General features: G+C 39.2%; 1 protein-coding gene and 1 long non-coding RNA gene across 2 annotated transcripts in view; one reads left to right on the forward strand and one right to left on the reverse strand.

Moving 5' to 3' along the window:
- Positions 1 to 21,635, reverse strand: part of LOC130907767 (cadherin-4-like) — a 429,614-nt gene that overhangs the window by 122,863 nt on the left and 285,116 nt on the right. The window contains exon 5 of the mRNA XM_057823203.1: positions 7,503 to 7,700. Within this exon, the coding sequence (XP_057679186.1) occupies positions 7,503 to 7,700 (198 nt within the window). The remainder of the gene's footprint in view (positions 1 to 7,502; positions 7,701 to 21,635) is intronic.
- LOC130907773 (uncharacterized) lies at positions 1,125 to 1,673 on the forward strand. Its single transcript, XR_009061520.1, has 2 exons — positions 1,125 to 1,301; positions 1,424 to 1,673. It is a non-coding gene; the product is annotated as an uncharacterized LOC130907773 (long non-coding RNA).

Genomic DNA, 21,635 nt, shown 5'->3' on the forward strand with positions numbered 1-21,635 from the left:
AATGGCGAATACCGTACTAAGGTATGACGGAAAATTTTAGTGGTTTTGAAACCGCGACGTTTTCACAGCACGGTAAACCGTGAAACCGGTAACCGGCACATGTCTAAGTGAGAGTAATGTTGCTTCATCACATATCTACTCAAGTAAAAGTAAAAAGTATTGCGTGGTAAAACTACTCTAAGAACTTTGTCCTCTGGAACCCTTGTTCGCTCAATCCCCTGTTGTGATAACCATCGGCAAGAACAAAAGAAACAAAAGAGTATACGCACTGTATATACTAGTATATATCAAACAGTTTCATCAAGCAGCCGACTGGATGGATTAGCCAGAGTGTGCCACACTGTGTCATTCATTTTGCATTTGGCTAATGTGCTCAGTGGGCAGTGAGGTACCTCAGAAACAGAATTGAATCAGTGTAAATCAAGTGCAAACTCAATTTTACTGGTTGTATAATGTCCTCATTTTGCCACATATCCAGAGGTGGGTTGAGTAGCCTTTTTTTTTTTTTTTTTTACGAGTACTTTCACTTCCAATTAGTATTACTCAAGTAAAATTAGGCATTCAAAAAAATTTACTCAAGTAAAAAAGTATTTGTTGAAAAAAATACTCAGGTAGTGAGCAACTGCTTACAATGTCTATTTTTTTAATGATGGTATTTTTTTTTTTTTTTCTCAGCACAACTCCATCGATATGAACTGTTATTATTATACTGTACTATTACCTATTACATGACCATATTAGGTCAAAAAATACACCAAAATCTTGGAATTTAGACGAGAAAAAATGTTCTCAAAAGTTATTCTAGTAACCCGTCACTACCTATCTCTGGATTTAAGATTCATTGACTGTGACCTTTTCGGGGCCCTATAGAGCCTACCCACGTACCACGTGCTCGCTGTATGGTTCCGCCCACTTGTCCGTCATTTTGACTCTGTATAGGGAATGGGACGTACTACGTCATTGTTTGGACCCGCCTCCATGCTGGCAATATAATTCACTTCCGGGCCGGCAGAGTCAATGCGGATTGTAACGTGTGATAGTGCTAAGCTAACTCTTTCGGTGTTTTAGAAAGAAAATATGGGTGCTTTATTGTTGCGTTACCGGGTGCAACAGCGTCTCCTACGACAAAAAAAGGGGTGAGGAAAAATGGACTCACTTTTCACCGTTTTCCTGCATGGAGGACCAATTATCAGATAACGAAGGTACGACGGATGGCTGGATTGCAGCGGTTCGTCGGAAAAGCATTTCTTATGATCATATTTCTGCTGGAATGAGAGTGTGTTCCTGTCATCTCTACTCTTGTAAGTTGAACGATTTATCCACTTTTGGTTTCAATACGTTTTTGTTTTTTTACACCGTTGTGTAAATCTGCCTCGGTAGCAATGCTCGCCTACTACGACTCCCCTACCTGTTGTGTTCCTAGGTAAACCTGCTGACAACACATCCCGATTGGTCACCATCTCTCTTCTTGGATCATTTGACAAAGAAAATTTGTTCAATGGAGTGGTTCCATTTGTCCTGTGTCGGACTCAAACAAGCCCCTGCAGCAGACGCCATCTGGGTCTGCCCTTCTCGTCGATGAACTGCGGGCTTTTAACTTGTGAAAATGCAAGAACTTTAATGCACATATTTATTCTGCCTGGCTATTTAACTATGGCCAGTGACGTTTTTTTTTTTTTTTTTTTTTAACCACTTTGACAAAGACACCTTTCATTGTAATGTTGAATTTATATATTCTATTATTATTTTTAAATTATAATATTCTTATTTGCACTTATGTAGACTTCAGACTGTCAATTCAAATAGTGTTGGAAAAGTTGCAATACCTAAAATAGAAATGCAAGAACTGTAAAGTACATATTTATACACCTTTATTTACCTAAGGCCACTGGATGTTTTTTAACTGCTTTGAAAAATACAGGTTTTGTTGTGATCTTGTATTTATATAGTATATAGCTTTTTATAATGTATTATGTATTATAATATTTGCTGCCCCCTGCCAGAGTGTGGGCCATTTTGTACTAAAATGATTTTAAACTGTCAGTTCAAATACTGTGTTGGAGACTAGTACTTGCAATACTTAAAATGGAAATGCAAGAACTTTAAAGCACATATTTATCCTGTCTGGCAATTTACCCAAGGCCAGTAAATAGTGTTTTAAACTGCTTTGACAAAGACACGTTTATTGTGATCTTGTATTTGTGTGTTACTTATATAATATTTGCTGCCACCGTCAGAGGGTGGGCCTTGTTTGCACTAATTTAAAGATTTTAAACTGTCAATTCAAATATCGTATTGGAGAAATTGCATTACTTGAAATAAATCTATTGCAACTTATCAGTCCCAGTTCTTGTCTACAACACTGTCCAAAAATTGTCAATGCATATTCCAAATAGAATAACAAAATTAAGTCACCTGACTTTGTAATTATTACACCTGTTTATTATGAAGACCTGAAGTAAACAACAAGCAGTTACAGTTTGTCAAGAAGTTGTTCAAGTCATGTTTTGGTATTCATATTTTATTGACTTTTCATAACACTTGGGATCGTGTTTGTAAGAGCAGAGCAAACTAAATTTCAGCGTGCACTCTTCGCCTTTCCAACCTCTCAACGCTCCGATGTGGTGCGCTTGACCTCAGAATAACCCAAGAAGAGATATGGTGACCAATCGGGATGTGTTGTCAGCATTTCATATGCAGGTTTTCCTAGTAACACAACAGGTAGGTGATGAGGAGGAGTAGGTTAGCATTGCTACCGAGGCAGATTTACACAACAGTAAAGAAAAAAACAAAAACAAAAAACGTATTGAAACCAAAACGGATAAATCGTTCAACTTACAAGAGTAGAGATGAGGGGAATACACTCTCATTCCAGCAGAAATATGATCATAAGAAATGCTTTTCCGACGAACCGCTGCAATCCAGCCATCCGTCGTACCTTCGTGATCTGATATTTGGTCCTCCATGCAGGAAAACGGTGAAAAGTGAGTCCATTTTTCCTAACCCCTTTTTTTGTCGTAGGAGACGCTGTTGCACCCGGTAACGCAACAATAAGCACACATATTTTCTTTCTAAAACACCGAAAGAGTTAGCTTAGCACTACCACACGTTACAATCCGCATTGACTCTGCCGGCCCGGAAGTGAGTTATATTGCCAGCATGGAGGCGGGTCCAAACAATGACGTAGTACGTCCCATTCCCTATTAGCATTGTTTTCAATTGATGGCGGAATTTAAAATGCATTTCATGGAAGACCCGGTGCTTTCTGATGCCGCAAACTCACTGGATCTGTTGCATAAAAGGCGTTATGTGGAAAAGCTTCGTTCTATACAGTCGCCAGATCCATATTTGATGCCTAAATCGATGATTTTTGACCGGCTGCCTTCACCGTCTCTGCCTGACCCTGATATTTACAACTATCTTGTCCACACAAAATCAGCCTATTCTCACGAAAGTTTGAAAAACTTTAAGAGCTTGGAGGCTTATAAATGCTACGTTGCTGGTTGGGTGAAACAGGTCCTCGTACACGAAAATTCGGCAGGAATCTTGTGCTCGGAAGGTGAGTTACGAAATTTTCAATTCAAAATCTTTTGTTTTTGCTAACATCCACTGTCAAGTCTAATGTATTTCATGTCATTTGTCAATGGAGCTAGGGCTTTTAATGTTTATATGGTTTAGCGATAGCACTCACTACATACATACGTGTATGTTGTCGGCGATTAGCCTAGCAATGATCTTAATTGTGGTTATTTGTCAGCCCCGTAGACGAGGCCAGTTTCTTTCACTTGGTACCAGCTAAATATTATTCAAAAAATAACGATGGTGGAAGAAAGGGAAGTCACAAACATCTTGAATTTGAAACTATGTCGTACTACGTCGTATGTTGTCGGCGATTAGCCTAGCAATGATCTTAATTGTGGTTGTCAGGCCAAAACCCTCTAAATATATATTAAATGCATCTTACCGGATATAAAATGACTACTACATAGTCTGTGGTGATTTTTTGGTGTCCAGTTTTCACGTCGAATTGCAGCTGTCCATTTCGCTCTCCTCTTTGGATCCCTCGGAATACGGTAAAACTTCAAGTCTCTCCTTCCATCTTCTCTGTTAGTGCAACCAACAGCCACACACGCCTTCACCATTTTGATTATTAATGTTAAGGAGCAGAAAAACACGCCGTAAATAGGAGAAATGTACGTAGCCGTAACAGGTTAACACTATGTTTTGACGGACAAGTGGGCGGAACCATACAGCGAGCACGTGGTACGTGGGTAGGCTCTATTAAATGGGCAAAATCACTCAATGCAGGTCAGGCATTATGATCATTGTATGATAATCCAAAGGTATTAATTAGACAATAAGTCTTGTAGTTTTTCATTGTTGATCAAAAACAGACTGATGTGTATTTTGCCTAAACTGTGCAATGTGGATATTAAACAATAAAGTTTGATCCTTTGTTTTGTAATTGTCTTTTCTGAAATGCAAATATTTTCAGTCTACAGAGAAGAAAATGATTTGGCCTAAATTATTTAAATCATTTAAAGTGTGTGTGCGCTATTTTCATAAATAGGAATTTTAAGTGAAAAGAGTAAAGGAGGTCTAAACAAGTAGATGAAAAAGAGAAAACGAAAAAACATGCTGTTAATGCCATAATGATAAACTTTGGAATTGCAGTGTCAGGGCAACATTTCTAGCTCTGCAGTAAAAGGGGAGGAAAAAATAATATCTCACTGAGGTCTGACACATCTTAGCTTTAAAGAAGCTTTTTAAAGACTTTTAAGACTACATGTGAAGTCAACAATGCCCCCGAGTCACGTCAGGTTGTGAGCTTCCAGGCAAGTCAGTGGTGTCCTGACAACTGGTTCATCCCTTACTGGCCTGATCAAAGTGGTGGTGCTGATGAGATGTAGGTGAGAGCTACTGACACCATGCCTACCCAGCGGATGGCAACTAGGTCGAGGCAAAGAGAGGAAGAGAAGCGGTGGGAGGGTTGCTGTCTGCGCGTCACTCAATGATGCACCGGATGACAGATCGGCCCATTAGGGAAGAGAGTGACTTCACAGGCCATTAGGGCAGGCAGCACATGGCACAGAGACCACTGAGGGATGGCAGTTTCAGGTAGGCAGAGAAGATGAGACACAAAAACGACCCACAACTCGGTCTTACGGTTATTTGCAAAATGAATACAACTGATTGTCTCCTTAGGAAAGACTTCTTGATAGTTTGACAGTAAAACCAGATAAACAGCTTCAATTCTCAACGGGAGAACCAAAGTGGAGCAAACAAATAACACTAAGTGAAGTCAAATTATCCCTACACCAGCAACTTCCCAGAGCTGTCTCCTTGTTAAAGCGTCTAGTTTTCAATATGGCCTTGGTTGCCCTCCAGTCATCATTAAAGACACATGCAGACCCAACAGAGGCATCAGCATGCATCACATTCCCCTTGTTCTCACCAGGCCCAGATGGACCTATTTACTGCATTGAGTGGACAGTGTTTGGATAAAAGCTATACCCTCAAACATTTTTGGGTGAGGGGGGCTATTTTCTAACTCTTCTCCATAGCTCCTGACTTCATCTCTCCAGACTGTGTAACAAGCTTAGTACTACTGACAAGTTTGGCGTTCTGAGACTCTCTACTGGAACTGGGCAGAAGCTCTAATAAAAAAAAAGAAAATTAACAAATGCTTGCCTTTTTAACTGTACATTGTCTTTTTTCCCCCCTAATTCCACAGAGATGGGATGGGAAAAAAATACCTTCCTGCGGATTTTCCCGAGCGGCTGTGTAAAACCCTTATTGAAAAACAAAGAATCGAAAGAAAATAAAACAGCTTACAAGGCATCTTTTGCACAATTTAAGGGACAAAAGAAATGATGTGGAAGGTTTTTGTGTTTACTGCGAGCAAAGCTGATGACAAAATATTTCAGAACATATTCAAAAAAAAAAAAAAAAAAAAAAGCAAAGAGGGAGATGGGAATGAAAAAGCTCTCTCTGAGATTGATGTATTTTTGAAGAATTGCACCACGGGCAGGGAGATCACTATAAGTGAGAAACATCTCGCAATCTCAGACAGGACTCTTAATCTTACCTCATACTATCTCATTCAACACATAGCACATTTGCATCCATTTTCTTCCCAGTTTCATTTATTTTCCCAGCCTGGGAATCAGAGTCCCTCTACAATTTGTCAAAACTTGCTATTTTACACCCCTTTAAAATATGCAGTGTGTATTCTGTTGCGATGAATTCTTGTTTAAAAATAACTGAGTTCTTACTAGATGGATGTCCGTTGGGTTTTATTTATGAATGGGTGTATGGGTGGGCCATATTTCATGCTTAAAAGGTAATATTTCAATAACATTTAGAAAAGGCCTGATAAATAAAACCATATAAAACAGAGTCCTCTGAAGATTGGGGCTTGTATTTATAAAGTGTCTTACAGAACTCCAGCTACTGGGGTGGTTTATAAAACTTTATGCCTTTATGGCTTTCATCGCATCACGGAATCATGTAGATTAGGAATGTCCCAATCACATATTCAAGCACCCGAGTCACCTGATTTTGTCACATATTCAAGCACCGGAGTCACCTGATTTTGAGAATCTGCCAAACCAGAGTCCCGATCTGATTTAACGATTTTTTTGGTTTTGTTTTTATTTGAAAAAAAGTTCTAAACATGTTACAGTACTGTACTTTTTACAGTACTTCCTCTGCATCAAACGTATATAGTTTTGTACCTTTCCATTGTAATTCTGTATTATTTTGTTACTTTTTAGCCCTTAAAAAGTAAAAAAAAAAAAATATATATATATATATATATATATATATATATATTAAGCCTGAATGATTTGGAAAAAAATAACATTACGATATATTTTGTCTAGGCTCCACACTTACTTTTTGCATTGGTTGCCCCTTCATTTTTTCTTCAGTTGCAGCAACACAAACTGTAGGCGCACAGAACAGTGAGGTGGACATACTAACCACTGTCCCACCGTGCAGCCGTGATAATGTCAATTATTTTCAAACAACAATAACATAGAAACATGCTTGTCTTTATTAAATGCTTCATTGAGTGAATCCACTTAAATTCACTAGCGCTATGATGCTCACGCTGCCGAGAACATCCTCCCACTTGAATGAGTTGCCACAGACTGGTGTGTAACAAACTAAACGATACACATTTGCGCCTTTGATCGTGGAGCTAACGAACCTTCTCGTGCTAGATCAAAGCTACAAACCTGTCAATCATTGTTAACATTAAGTACCAAACACTAGCTGGTGACCAAGAAGAAAAACAAGTTTGGTTGCACTGCTTAGCTAACAGGAGGGAGGTGAGAGGCTATACAAACACGAAGCGGAAAAATGGTGCGATCGGTTCGGGACATCCCTTATCTGGATAAAAGTGGGAATCAAAGCAGTTTTCCAACCTATTGCTACGTTGCATATACTGCACTCCCCAAAGACAAAGTATTTGTTATTTAACAACAAATCACACTTACGCTGACGAGCATCTGAGGGAACGGTCCTCGAGAATTTTCGGCAACATTGATTGGTGGAATCACCCAGTCTCTCTTTTGCCTCCGTAGACCCTTGGAGCTGTTCCGGCTGGCTCCCGAAAACATGATGACTGGAAGCGGTGCTTTGAATGTTTCCTTCTTCTCTTTCCTTTCAGCAACATTTCCATCTTCGATTGTGACCTTTAAGACAAGAAAATGCTTGATTTATTGAAGCTGGAGGAGATTTTGCTCTTAATGTTTAATTTCATTTTATGCTTAGTTGATTTTATGAAGTGAATAAACTGTAACATTTACTTTAACGTTTACTTCATAAAATCTAATATTGGCAAAAGTGGGTTTCATCATGGAAAAACAGACTATTTCTGAAATATCAGGAGAAAAGACAAATAGCTTAGTTTCTTTTTAACAAAAATACTCAAGAAAAAAAAAAATACAATATCCATTGATTAAGTCAATAATACAGAGTAAACATAGCTCATTATTGCCCACTAGACCTCGTCAAATTGACACCATTTTTATTATAGTATTTCAACATGATAACATCTGTTTTGTGTAGTTGTGCCATGATCATTGCATTATTCTCTCATTGCCGTTCACAAAATCACACAAATCATCAAAGCTGCTACTCACTTCAGGAATAAAATGCATGTCAAATGAGAGCCTTTGGTAGGATTTACACTCTTTCACCACGCTGTGGCATCAGAAGTGATACTGACTACATCAAGCAAAAAAGAAAAATAACAACAAAAAAATATATATACAGCACAGTGGGGTAAATAAGTATTTAGTCAACCACTAATTGTGCAAGTTCTCCCACTTGAAAATATTAGAGAGGCCTGTAATTGTCAACATAGGTAAACCTCAACCATGAGAGACAGAATGTGGAAAAAAAAACAAAAAATCACATTGTTTGATTTTTAAAGAATTTATTTGCAAATCATGGTGGAAAATAAGTATTTGGTCAATACCAAAAGTTCATCTCAATACTTTGTTATGTACCCTTTGTTGGCAATAATGGAGGCCAAACGTTTTCTGTAACTCTTCACAAGCTTTTCACACACTGTTGCTGGTATTTTGGCCCATTCCTCTATGCAGATCTCCTCTAGAGCAGTGATGTTTTGGGGCTGTCGTTGGGCAAGACGGACTTTCAACTCCCTCCGCAGATTTTCTAAGGAGTTGAGACATGAAGACTGGCTAGGACCTTGAAATGCTTCTTACGAAGCCACTCCTTTGTTGCCCTGGCTGTGTGTTTGGGATAGTTGCCATGCTGAAAGACCCAGCCACGTCTCATCTTCAATGCCTTTGCTGATGGAAGGAGATTTTCACTCAAAATCTCTCGATACATGGCCCCATTCATTCTTTCCTTCACACAGATCAGTCGTCCTGGTCCCTTTGCAGAAAAACAGCCCAAAGCATGATGTTTCCACCCCCATGCTTCACAGTGGGTATGGTGCAATTTAGTATTCTTTTTTCTCCAAACAAGAGAACCTGTGTTTCTACCAAAAAGTTATATTTTGGTTTCATCTGACCATAACACATTCTCCCAGTCCTCTTCTGGATCATCCAAATGCTTTCTAGCGAACCGCAGAGGGGCCTGGACGTGTACTTTCTTCAGCAGTGGGACACGTCTGGCAGTGCAGGATTTGAGTCCCTGGCGGCGCATTGTGTTACTGATAGTAGCCTTTGTTACTGTGGTCCCAGCTCTCTGTAGGTCATTCACTAGGTCCCCCCGTATGGTTCTGGGATTTTTGCTCCCCATTCTTGTTATCATTTTGAAGCCCCAGGGTGAGGAGGGAGTTGAAAGTCCGTGTTGCCCAATGACAGCCCCAAAACATCACTGCTCTAAGAGGAGATCTGCATGGAGGAATGGGCCAAAATACCAACAACAGTGTGTGAAAAGCTTGTGAAGAGTTACAGAAAACGTTTGGCCTCTGTTATTGCCAACGAAGGGTACATAACAAAGTACTGAGATGAACTTTTGGTATTGACCAAATACTTATTTTCCACCATGATTTGCAAATAAATTCTTTAAAAATCAAACAATGTGATTTTCAGTTTTTTTTTTTTTTTTCAAATTCTGTCTCTCATGGTTGAGGTTTACCCATGTTGACAATTGCAGGCCTCTCTAATATTTCAAGTGGGAGAAATAGTACAATTTTGATATGAACTATGAAGACTCATTGATCCACTTCACAGAAACAAATGTCAGCTATTCATAATGGTTGGTAAGTTTTGTTTTTTTGAAATTGTCTACCTTAAGAGCAGCTGTTCCCTTCCAATATATTCAAGAACCTGTTCTCTTGTAAAGTGGTTTTGGCTTATTGGCTTGAGTTCTGAATGACGCAATGCATGCTCAGGGGCTGAATTACACAGTAGATGATGATCCAAAGGTTGTATCAGATTGCTAATGCTTGGAATGTGTTGTGCAGCTATTTTATCAACATATCTCAGGATGCGAAGGTACACAAACATGTCAAGACAGCAGGCACAATGATCGTTGCCAAAGCAGTGCATCACTTCTGCTCTCTATCTCAATCACTCTCCCCTGAGCTATCCTTTCCTCACATGCTCCCCCATGCCCTTCTCTTGCAGTGATATTGTTTTTCTCCCTGACAGCTTGTTTCAATAACAGAATTCCTGTAGCACTGCTATGTGTATGGCTGATGCAGTGACGTGTAAAAACAACAGCAGTGTTTGCTGTGTCGTGGCAGGAAGTAGTTACTTCTATATCTATGTGGCGGAAAACACAGTAGTTACTTCTATATCTATATGGAGGAAAACACTCAGGTGACTTGAAGTTCCGCTCTGAGACCCCCAATTTGGCCAAATTTCAAAATGGTCCTATATGCATGTGTGATACATCATTGGAAAACTTAAAATCTCAATTTTCTGTGAGAAAAAAAATTTGAACAGGATGGCATTTAAAAAAAAAATGTTTAAAAAGCAAAACCCTAACTGGAGGTGAGAGCACGCGAGAGCGTAATTAAAGACGGCATGATTTTAACGACATGGTATTGCGTACTTACCTTGCTTCAATCCAAAAACTCCATGTAGCATGTATCATTGAGTGTCAAGACCAGTGTTGTTAATTTTACTATAAAAAAGTAATTAATTACAGTTACAAATTACTTCTCCCAAAAAGTAATTGCGTTAGTGACTCAGTTACGTGAATTTAAGAGTAATTAGTTACTTGGCAAAGTAACTAGTGATAATTTTCATGTTTTGTTTTTTTTTCTCAAAAAAAAAAAAAAAAAAAAAAAGGTCACACAATGTGAAGTTTAATGGGTTTTTGGGACAATTGGCCGTAACCCAATTCTTTACCCTCCACTTAACTAGACACAAGGGTATTGCGATAACTAGATAGTAACCTTTGTTATGTGTGGAAGTCATATAAAGTTGTGAATCAACCGTTAAAGTTGTTAAAATTGCTCCCACTATTGCATTAGTTCCCTTCTGTCTACTTTCAACATGTGTAAGTTTTAAAACAGTTTCATCATTTAAAGATAGATTTAAGTCAAGATTTTGCCGATTTAGGACCATTTTAGATTAAAAAAAAAAAAAAACACAACAGGGCCTTCCTGAGAGGTCTACTGCTTTAAGATGGCGGCTGTTTACTAACGCATGTAGTCCTTAAAACGTGTTGCCAATGCAGCCGTGTCTATCATTTGCATCTAGTACTATAATATATGATATCTACCGTATCATGTGGGTGTAGTTTGTAGGCTACAGTCAGGTATTATTGGAGCCACTTAACATCGCGTTTGCAACGGCGTCTTCCCAACTGCTGCTCTCCTCTCTCGTCTCCGTGAGTCCGTCTTGCTGACTTTTTTTATTCAACCAACTTAGTAACGCATAGTAACGCACGCCTTTCCCGCCTCAGTAACGGTAACGGCGTTGCCAAGATGAGAAAAGTAATTAATTAGATTACTCACTACTGGAAAAAATAACGCCGTTAGTAACGCCGTTATATTGTAACGCCGTTATTAACAACACTGGTCAAGACACATACATATGTGAATGGGCACAGCCAGATTTTTGGGGGATTTTATGGTTGAAACATGGTAATATAACAAGGGTCGTGATGCAGAAATAGCAGACATCAAGGAGTGGTTGAGATGTTCTTTTTCATATATTTACCCTTTTAAATGTTTTTTTTTTTTTCATTTTTCTTTGTTTTGATCAATTTTTTATCATCTAAAATATCGGGGATGGTACCCAAAAAATACAAATAAGCGATCGTTATGAGGGAGATATCCGTGACCGATTTACAGACGATTTATTTCATTGTGACGTAATTTGTTTAAAAGTTGAAAATATGCGAGTGAATAATTTTTTGAAGTTGTCTTTTTTTTTTTAAACGAAATATTAGACATCAATTAATGATTTGAAGCTAAAAATGACAGACATTTTGAATAAGAAATACATTTACTTATCTTCTTTTTATGGCTGGGTTGAAACAAAAGCGGTTGCGCGACGTCTGTAAACGGGGATTTCCAAGGTCAAACAGACAAATTAAAAATAGTTCTGTGGCTTAATGCACCATGAATCTCCTATTGCAGTACATAGACATATTGTTCCATCAAACACAACAAATTTTTGGCTTAAAATACAGTAGTTTATTTTAAAGAGGGGTGCAAGAGCAGAAACTGCTTTTTCAGTCTTGTCTGTGTTTTCCGCCATATATTTAGGTATAAACGTAGATAGATAGATAGATAGATAGATAGATAGATAGATAGATAGATAGATAGATAGATAGATAGACAGACGGACGGACGGACGGACGGACGGACGGACGGACGGACGGACGGACGGATGGATGGATAGTCCGTCCGTCCCTGGGTTCCGAACAAGTTCTGTTCCTACACTGGCAACGTAACTCGAATTTCCACGTAAGTCGGAATAAACCCTTTAAGTACCCCTGATGAATACCCTCTAAATCTCAAAATAATGATCCAAACACATGCATTATAAGTCATTGTACTGCTCTCGCCAAGACGTTGGAGCTAAATCCTAGCTAGACAGTGAGCTAAGCTGTAATTTTTCCCCGCTCTCTCACTAAGCACTCGGTTGAGCGACTTCTTCGTGGAAGCAAATGTGCTCTTCCTCGTGGGTGCACGTGCGATCTTTTTCGTGTGCCCAAATATAAATCAAATCTGTTCAAAATGAACTATGACCGCTTGACTCTTCAACTAGCTCAGGCACAACCTGCATAATGCATTAATTCCTGAATGAATGAATTAATCAGCAATCAATGGTATCCAAGAATAATGGAGGTCTAGTAATTTTAAGACCATCAATTAATCTAGTTAAAAACCCGTAAGACATAAATACATTAATCGGGCTCTTAGGATTGATGCATATACTGTATATGCCTAGAATATACTGACCAAATTCCTCTGTGATCTGTCCACGGACAATTGTGGAGTAGCAATTTAGAACAAAGTACCGTATTTTCTGAACTGTAAGGCACACATAAAAGCCTTCAATTTTCTCAAAAGCCAACAGTGCACTTTATAATCCGATGCGCCTTATATATTGGTTAATCATGGCATGACAGTCCCTTTAGCGGAGCTCCATCTAGTGGATACATAACACAACCCCAACCACTACTACAACTACTGTGCCTTATAATGCAGTGCGCCCTATATATGAACACAACTTAAGATGTCATTAAATTAGAGCAGGGTGGTATGCCGAAAATGTACTGTTACCAAAATTCTTCACGATGAGCGACCGAATTTTGACCATGTCAGTAAATTCGGTAATTTAATAAAACAAGAAATTATATTATTTTCATCCCGCTTTCACTTTGTGTTGTTCGGCTATGTTCATTCCCTTTAAGAAAGCAGTCAGTGTGCTTACATATGGAGTCACGTGGTTATCAGGAAGTCAAACAAACAGAAGCCCGATAGGCTAACGCTAGCGGCTAATGCTACAAGCAAACATAATGAAGTGTGGTTTGAGGAAGCTTCGCCAAACTTTCACCCGACATTAAGTAGACTCTTGGCGGCATCCAGACGGGCTTTCACCCGCTGTCCTCCCTGGTTCTCACAATTTCAGGAGAGGGTGCTTTCAGTGCTTTCTGCTTGTAGCCAGGCCACAGGCTAACGCTAGTGGCTGTTGCTAGCAATTACGCTAGCGGCTAACGCTACAAATGAACATGATGGAGTCGGATAGCGGCTCTAACCTTGTCGAAATGGCTGAACAAATGAGTGGATTGGGCACGGACTGCATCTAGCAATTAGTATGTCGTGTTATTTTGTATCTCTGTATGTGTGTGATTTCTCTGATAGCTTTTGTGATGGTAAAGCATTCCACATAAAGTATAATCCAAAAGTGAAACCTATAATATGACTGTTTAATGGCCACAGCTTTTTCTGTATGTGCTTGTTTTATTCTGTGTCATTACTGTCATCATAAAATCTTAAATGTTTCATTGGCAGAACAGCAATATAGCTTTAATGTGTGTGTGTCTGTGTGGGTGTGCATGTGTGTTTGCAAGTATTAAAAAATGCACTGGGAAAAAAAACCCTGAAACCTTGAGATAAGCACTTATGTTGAGTCATTATGTCACAGTAGCCAATAACAATAAGTTGTCTGAAGTGTACTGTTCAAGCTGTAAGTCATTTGTGCTACAATGACATGTTTTGCACAGTCGTCATATTGATTTTGATAATGTTGTACATTGTTCAAGCCATACAAGCTGTTAAAAATGTTCATACTTGAATTCTTATTGTTTACAATACATTTTTATAAACTTAATGTTTAGAATGCATGTGAAATAGGTAAATATGTTAAATTAAAAGCTGGTAAATAAATCAACGAGAAACTGTTCATTTGTATTTCATGCATTGATTCAGATTTTCAAATTATATAACAGTCCGCTTGGGCGAATTTATCGTCATTTATCGTTATCAAGGTAAATCTGCTCAAATTACCGTGATACGTACTTAAGGCCGTATCGCCTAGCCCTACATTGATCGTGCGTCTTTTACTCTGATGCGCCTTATAGTGCAGACAATACGGTAAGTGAAAACTGGACACCTCCCTCTGGGTGGTTTAAAAATGAACTGTTTTATATTGACCACACAGTAACTTCGTCATAATACCACTTACAACACCAAAACTAAGAGAAACGTTTCTAGTGTTTTAACTGCTTCAATGTTATTTCATTAAATTAACTGACTGGCTGCCACTTACGACAATAGACATCCAATCCATTTGGACAGGGAGGGATGCCAGTGATCATTCGGTCCTCCCGGCTAAAAAGAATTGGACACCTATTTCTGTCAACGGCACCGAGACATTAACATTCAAAGCCATTCATCCCATTTAAAATGGATTTGACCGCTGTAGGTTGCAGTGAAAGAGTAAAGCATTTTTGAATAGATGATGGACAACAATTGTTCGTTTTGAGCAGTCCTCAAGCATCTTGAGCATCCCACATAACATGCAGCCATGTATTTTACAAGAAAGGCTTATGTGGTGAATTTTCAACGATGTGAGTTCAGACCCTGGAGCTTCTCCCCAAAAAAGATTGGCAGAAAAGAAGGTGCTCTTGAAATCCTTGAAGTTGAACAAGTCAAATTTGTTAAGTAGAAGCTTCATGTCAAGGGATACAACTGATCTGCCAAAATGGCATTGAAAGGTTAAAGGCTAAGTTGTGAGTGCCTGAGCATTTGTGCCCCAAAGATGTTGGTGCCATAAAAAGGTTAAGAGTTAATACTTGTACAGTATGTCTTTCTTGTCATTTTAGAGGTCAATGAGCTTTTCCACACCAACACTGTACCCAAAATGAGCAAAACCTGAATGGAGCATGCTTAAAATGTCAATTAAGAGCATATTTGCTATCTATTAAAATTGGGTGAATAGTATAGTATGTATTCATTAACCCAATGGTCCCCCACCACCAGGTCGGTCAGTGGCGCATTTGCCCCCGGGCCACAGAGAAATAAATAATTTATTAATGACTGCAATCTGTCCTGTGGCTCTTGACACATCAATATCCCTGTCTACTCTATAAACTAATCCGAGTAAAGATTTATATAGGTCGCCATCTAGTGGTTGGCCACAGTTACTAGGGTGTTTGCACACCTATAGCAGCGCAGGACCAGTCAATGTAAACAGTAACTTTAGCTACTGCTGGCTGTAAGCTGCGGGCGGCGACGTCCTCGGACAGCTTTTTTACGGGGAAAAGGCCACCTGCTGAGCCAGAAGAGGAGCCTACATCCAAGTCCATCCTGCATAATATTTGGCTAAAAGCTAGCAAACGAGGCAACAAAAGCGAATGCATTAAGAGTATCATACCTCATGGCGAACTATATTGCTAAATCTAAGAAACCTTTCATGATTGGAGAAGAACTCATTATGCTTGTGACCACAGATATTTGCTGACAAGTTTTAGGAGAGGCCACTGTTAAAAAAAGGTTGATTCAGTGTATGGTGAGTGACATTTTCCCTGCACATAATATTCTTTTTTTTTAGCCCCGATGTGTTATTTTTTAGTTACTGACATTTTTTGCTACACATTGCCGGTCCGTGAAAAAAAGTCCCACATTACAAAGATCCGTGGTGCAAAAAAGGTTGTTGACCACTGCACTAGCCTTTCATTTTCTGCTACCTGCTACTCAAATTTTACTGATGATCTTTAAACACATATCAGACAGACTGCAGCAGTTTTTCGTGAGCGGATCCGCATCTAGAAAACATCCTCAAATGAATGAATCAAACCATCACATTTGGTTACCAAGGAGGAGTGTCCTCCATTGAAAGGGGTGTCCTGTGTCTTTCCTTCAGGGCCGAGGGAGCTGCCCACGCAGCCCCTGAATTGGGACACATCTTAAGTGACACTAATAAAGCTAATTTAAACCAAAATAATTGGCTGCTGCACCACTGTAAAGGTGGGAAACTACAATGATGCACCACTATCTTGTTGTGATAAGCGACACTACACTTCAATCAAAAGTGAATCAAAGAAAATCAAAACATTTCTTCGAGCTTAATGAAGACAGTTGGTCTGAAACAAAATACAAACAGTTCAGACAGTTTTTAAAAACCGTTCACTTCCTAACTACCCTTTTAATCATTATGGTATTAAATATGTTGCTTAAGATCATCACTTAAAGAAAAATGAAACTCTGAAACACCTTGCCAAGAACCCTCTACAGATGTCAGAACAAGCTATTACAAATGTGTTTTGATGATTAGTGATATTCTACATTTCCATTGCATTTAGATAACCCAGCAGTAATAGGAGAAGTAACACAATGGAGCATGTCTGAGAGTATGGGTGTTTCCATCAAAGTAAGAGAAAATCTACTCTTGAGAATATAACAGAATCCAAAAAAGTACTTTCATCACCATACATTTACATATAAAGAGGGAAATGTTATATTGTCAAACCTTCTTGTTTTTAAGATTACTTGTATACAGAATGTTGCTTGGAAAGTTCCTTTTCTGACAATGGCACTTGAAAGTAAAAATAAAAATGCATTTAGAGAAAAAAGCATGCGAGAGGGTAATGACTTCGGGCATATATTGAAAGTTCGTGGTCCAGCACATCAGTGCTTTTTCCTCGGCTCTGTGTTTTTCTCTTGCTTGGTCAAGGTCCCTTTGAGCTTTGTGTTGTATCTGCCAGCAGAAACAACACTTTCGAGGTCCGCTTGATTGGAAAGACAGTGAAGAAAAAAGCTTTTAAGATTGTCTCAAAATGTGTCAAGCAACCATTCATATGGTACGTATTAGTGCGAGTGGGTGGTTTGAGGTGCGCTGTGCAATGAGGCTTGGATGAAGATGTGTTTAGTTTTAGTAGCATGTGATTGCCATTGGCGAGTAGTGCTATAGAGGAATGCAGTCTTTCAATTATAATGACGTATTTACAGTTCAAAATCTTAATAAAAAAGGACTAAAAAGCTGTACTGTATGTGGATCTCTAATAAAAACATTCAATTTCACTTTTTTATCCTACAGTAAATATATGCTTATCTGGTGGCAGCGCGGATATGTTCCAAACTTGCTGAGTGGCAGATCCCTGATGTGTGACACTGGTTTAAAAGGAACTGTTCTTATTAAATAATTAAATACACATTAGTATGAGTTATAATAATTTGATATTCAAACCCCTCTTAATGTTTTCGTTTTTATAAAATTTGATTTTTTTTTTTTTAACTAATGGGTACTAGCGGTGTCATCACTGGGCAGCGCTGCCGTACTTGCACAGTGTCACCCGTTAGCTACATAAACATGCTGTCGGTTCTGCCTTTCCAATTTGAACCTGAGCGGAAAAGATGATGAGCAGGACAGCACTGTCGATATTTCACAAAACGAGCAGCAAAAGCAATGAAATGAAGGTCTCCAGCGGGATTCAAACCAAGGCGTAGACGACAGGACTATACTTTTACGTTACGTTAGTGCAGTGTTTCTGTTACGCCCCCCCCCCTCCCCCCCCCCAGGAATACGTAAACGTTCCGCGCCCCGGACCAACTCTCTGTATATACTGTAGTATCATTTGTATATAAAATTCTTATTATTATAAATACAACTCTGCATAACATTGTTCTTTTTAATATAAAAGAAACAAGTAATATAGATCAACTTACAATAAAATGTAAAAAAAAAAACCACATCCATTCTGTAAAAATACACACAAGATACATTTTTTGACCATTTGATGCTGAAAAATAAAATGTAATAAAATCAATAAATAATAATAAATTCAAATTGATTAGCAACATTAACTCATTAGGACAATATGTCGAATAATTAGACCGAAAAAACAAAAAATAATACAACAAAAGGACAGTGTCATTGGACAGAGGGACAGTTTTTATTTTTGCTGCAGGCAGTATCAGCTCCTTTGCTATGGTGTGTGGTTATTTTGCACTGAGAAACTTGGAATGCCACCTTATATGATGCCGACAGTGCTCACTGTTTTACTGATGTAACACTACCAAAGCGGGAGGATTGTTGGCAATGTTTGGCACTCGCTGAAAAAAATAATTCCTGCTGTCCGTTGCGAAAGTAAACAGTCTGGTCTTTCCTCGTCTCCCACTGTACTAAAAGTCAAGGCCAAAAGCTAAATCCTACATATGCTTCGTCATATTTCCTTGTCTAAGCTTTTTATGTCTCCGAGCTCTTTGCTGTGTGCTCTTGTTTGTCCAAAAATACTCTGCACACGCTGAAAATGAGAGCGGCACTACCACCCACTGAGTGGATGTGAAATTACACTTTATTCTAGTATGACAAAAATGTATGTTCCACAAGGTCACATGCACCACCCCCAGCATTGCTCTGTGCCCCCCTGGGGGGGGCCCGCTCCATTATTTGAGAAGTACTGCATTAATGTCATAGTTTTCCTTATTAAGCAGAAAATGCAACTGAAAAAAAAGTGTGGGTGGTTTGACCATGGAACTATAAAACGTGGCTCACTTCAGACAGCAAGCGGACAACAATAACATAGGGATTGCGTAAAACGGTTTATTGAACAAACAAAAAAAAACATGCGATCGTTAAAAAGGGAGACACAAAAACGGTCCGTGACAGTAGTTTGGGATCAATTAAAAAAAAAAAAAAAAAAACCTGAGGGAAAACCGCGGTGAGAGGAAGACAAACGAAACAAATAAGGTAATGATGCAACTAGCAACGAAGGGATATACAAACTGTCAAATTGCAGCAAGTTAAACATGGCGCCCTCCGGAGGTCAAAACATGTACTAAATTTTATAGATTGGCGCCCTCCGGAGGTCAAAATATGTACTATATATCATAGATTTTTAAATTAATGGCAATGGCATTAATTGGCACGGGGTGGGCTTTTCCCTCATCTGTACTACCGCCTGTGGTGTCTCATCAAGATGGATTTTTTTTAGTCTTTCTTTTGTGGTGACCACTGCCTCGTGGCGGAGTTCGCCTGGGGAACTTGTGTGGGGTTAGGGTTCCTGGGGTGGAACTGGTTTGGCCGTGCGCGTTTCCGGCTGAGTCGCAGGACACTGGAGGGTGTGGGGGACGCTAGTGGCCTAGCACAGCGGCGAGGGCTCTGCTCGGCGAGCAGCACGGACTCAACGGCATCGTCCGCCTCACTGGTGGTCCCGGTCGTTCTGCTCGGTCGTCCAGCGCCTGGCATCCAGGACGTTCTCCTGGTCGTCGCACTTGGTCGTTCATCGCCTGGTTTCCCGGACGTTCTCCCGGTCGTCTTGCTCGGACTTCCCGCACCTCGCGTCCTACTCGTCCATTCGGTCGTCTTTCGGCGGTGGCCCGGCCGTTCGTTCCATTGAATCGGGTTGCGGGTCTTACCAAATGCGCTACTGCCCTCCAGTGGCCAGTTTTATTGCTTTGAAATGGATTTTCAGCATTGTGCTTTGGAGCAAAGTTGCATCAGAACCTAGAGATGTCTCTTGTAAACAAAAAACGGAAAAGACGTATAAATACGTTTTTGGGACACTGAAACAATTAAAAATAGAACGTATTTGTACATTTTTGGGAGCAAATGTGTTAATCAGAGGTGGGTAGTAGCCTGTTACATTTACTCCGTTACATTTACTTAAGTAAATTTTTGAGAAAAATGTACTTCTAAGAGTACTTTTACTAAGCTATACTTTTTACTTGAGTAGATTTGTAAAGAAGAAACTCTACTCTTACTCCAATACTTCGGGCTACACTAGTCATTACATTTTTCCTCTTTATTTTACATATTAGAATTTGCTTTTTTAAATTTTTTTATTTGCCAGCAATGCCAACAATGGCTTTCCAAGTTTCACCAATGAGACATCGCAACAATGATCACGACTCCATCATACCAATCTGAATTGAGCTTGCCGTTCTATGATCACTCCGGCCTGTTTAATCATGTGACATCTTTAAAGCTCCGTAAGAAAAATTAAGAATTTGACATAGAGAGCTGCCCTCTACATGACTCGAAAGCAAAGTTTTTATTGGCACCAACTGGCTTTGGAAAACCATAGATATGATGCTTTTAATGCAGGGCTGTCCAAACTTTTTGCAAAGGGGGCCAGAATTGGTGTGGTAAAAATGTGGTGGGCCGACCTTAGCTGACGTCCTTTACGTACAACAATATATTTAGGCAAATTTTAGCAAGCCATTCCGTGTGTCACATTTGCTTTATTATTATTTTTTTAATTAAAGATTTCAACAGTCTCGCAACTAGCCTTTGTGCCGTTCTCTTTCCACTCTCGGGCTCTTGTGAAATACTGCAGCTGTAAAATTAAACTAGCTTCAAGTTGCTTGAATTTCTCGCTACGTATCTTCTCTGTAATCTTGTCATACATGTCAGCGTGTCTTGTTTGGTAATATCGCCTCACATTGAACTCTTTAAACATCACCCGGGGTGATGTTGCTTAGAGTGCTGCTGCCTTTTGGTGGGTAAATGAGGAGCAGCATTTAGTGTGTAAGCTACTTCATTTGCTGGTAGCAGTACTGCTGACCAATTTATTAAGTCTGTGTGCGGGCCAGACGTTATTGATTTTATGACATAGGCTGGGGGCCGGAAGAAATTTGACCAAGGGCCGCATTTGGCCCCCGGGCCGGACTTTGGAAATGCCTGTTTTAATGTCATCATAGGAAATATGTTTTCTCCACTAGAGGGTACTAATGCTCTTTGGACGAATGATGCTTTATTTCTGTAGATTTGTTTTTCCTCCTTTGGCTTAATGTGGTTATGTAATAGGTTATAGTACAGTATAAAAATAACAGTTCATATAGATAACTGTGCTTAGAAATAAAACACCATAACAGTTACTCATAATGTTACTGTTACTTGAGTATTCTTTTCATCAAATACATTTTTACTTATACTTGAGTACATTTTTTGGATGACTTACTTTTACTTAAGTAATTTTATTTTAAGTAACTCTACTCTTACGTGAGTAAAGTTTTTGGCTACCCTACCCAACTCTGCCTATCATACAGTTTGAAGCTGGAAGTGTGCTTCTTCATATATTGCAAAGGTTTGCGCGCATTTGTGTGTTTGTAGATAGCTTCCGGTGGAGTATCAAGAAGGAAAATATATTTTGGCTGCCATTGCTCATTCTGCTATCTGTATAGTGCTCTCAAAGCACTATTTTGTCATTTACCAACTAATGACGCAGAATCATGCGCAATG

Source organism: Corythoichthys intestinalis, chromosome 2 (genome assembly GCF_030265065.1).
Source record: "Corythoichthys intestinalis isolate RoL2023-P3 chromosome 2, ASM3026506v1, whole genome shotgun sequence".
Classification (NCBI taxonomy): Eukaryota; Metazoa; Chordata; class Actinopteri; order Syngnathiformes; family Syngnathidae; genus Corythoichthys; species Corythoichthys intestinalis.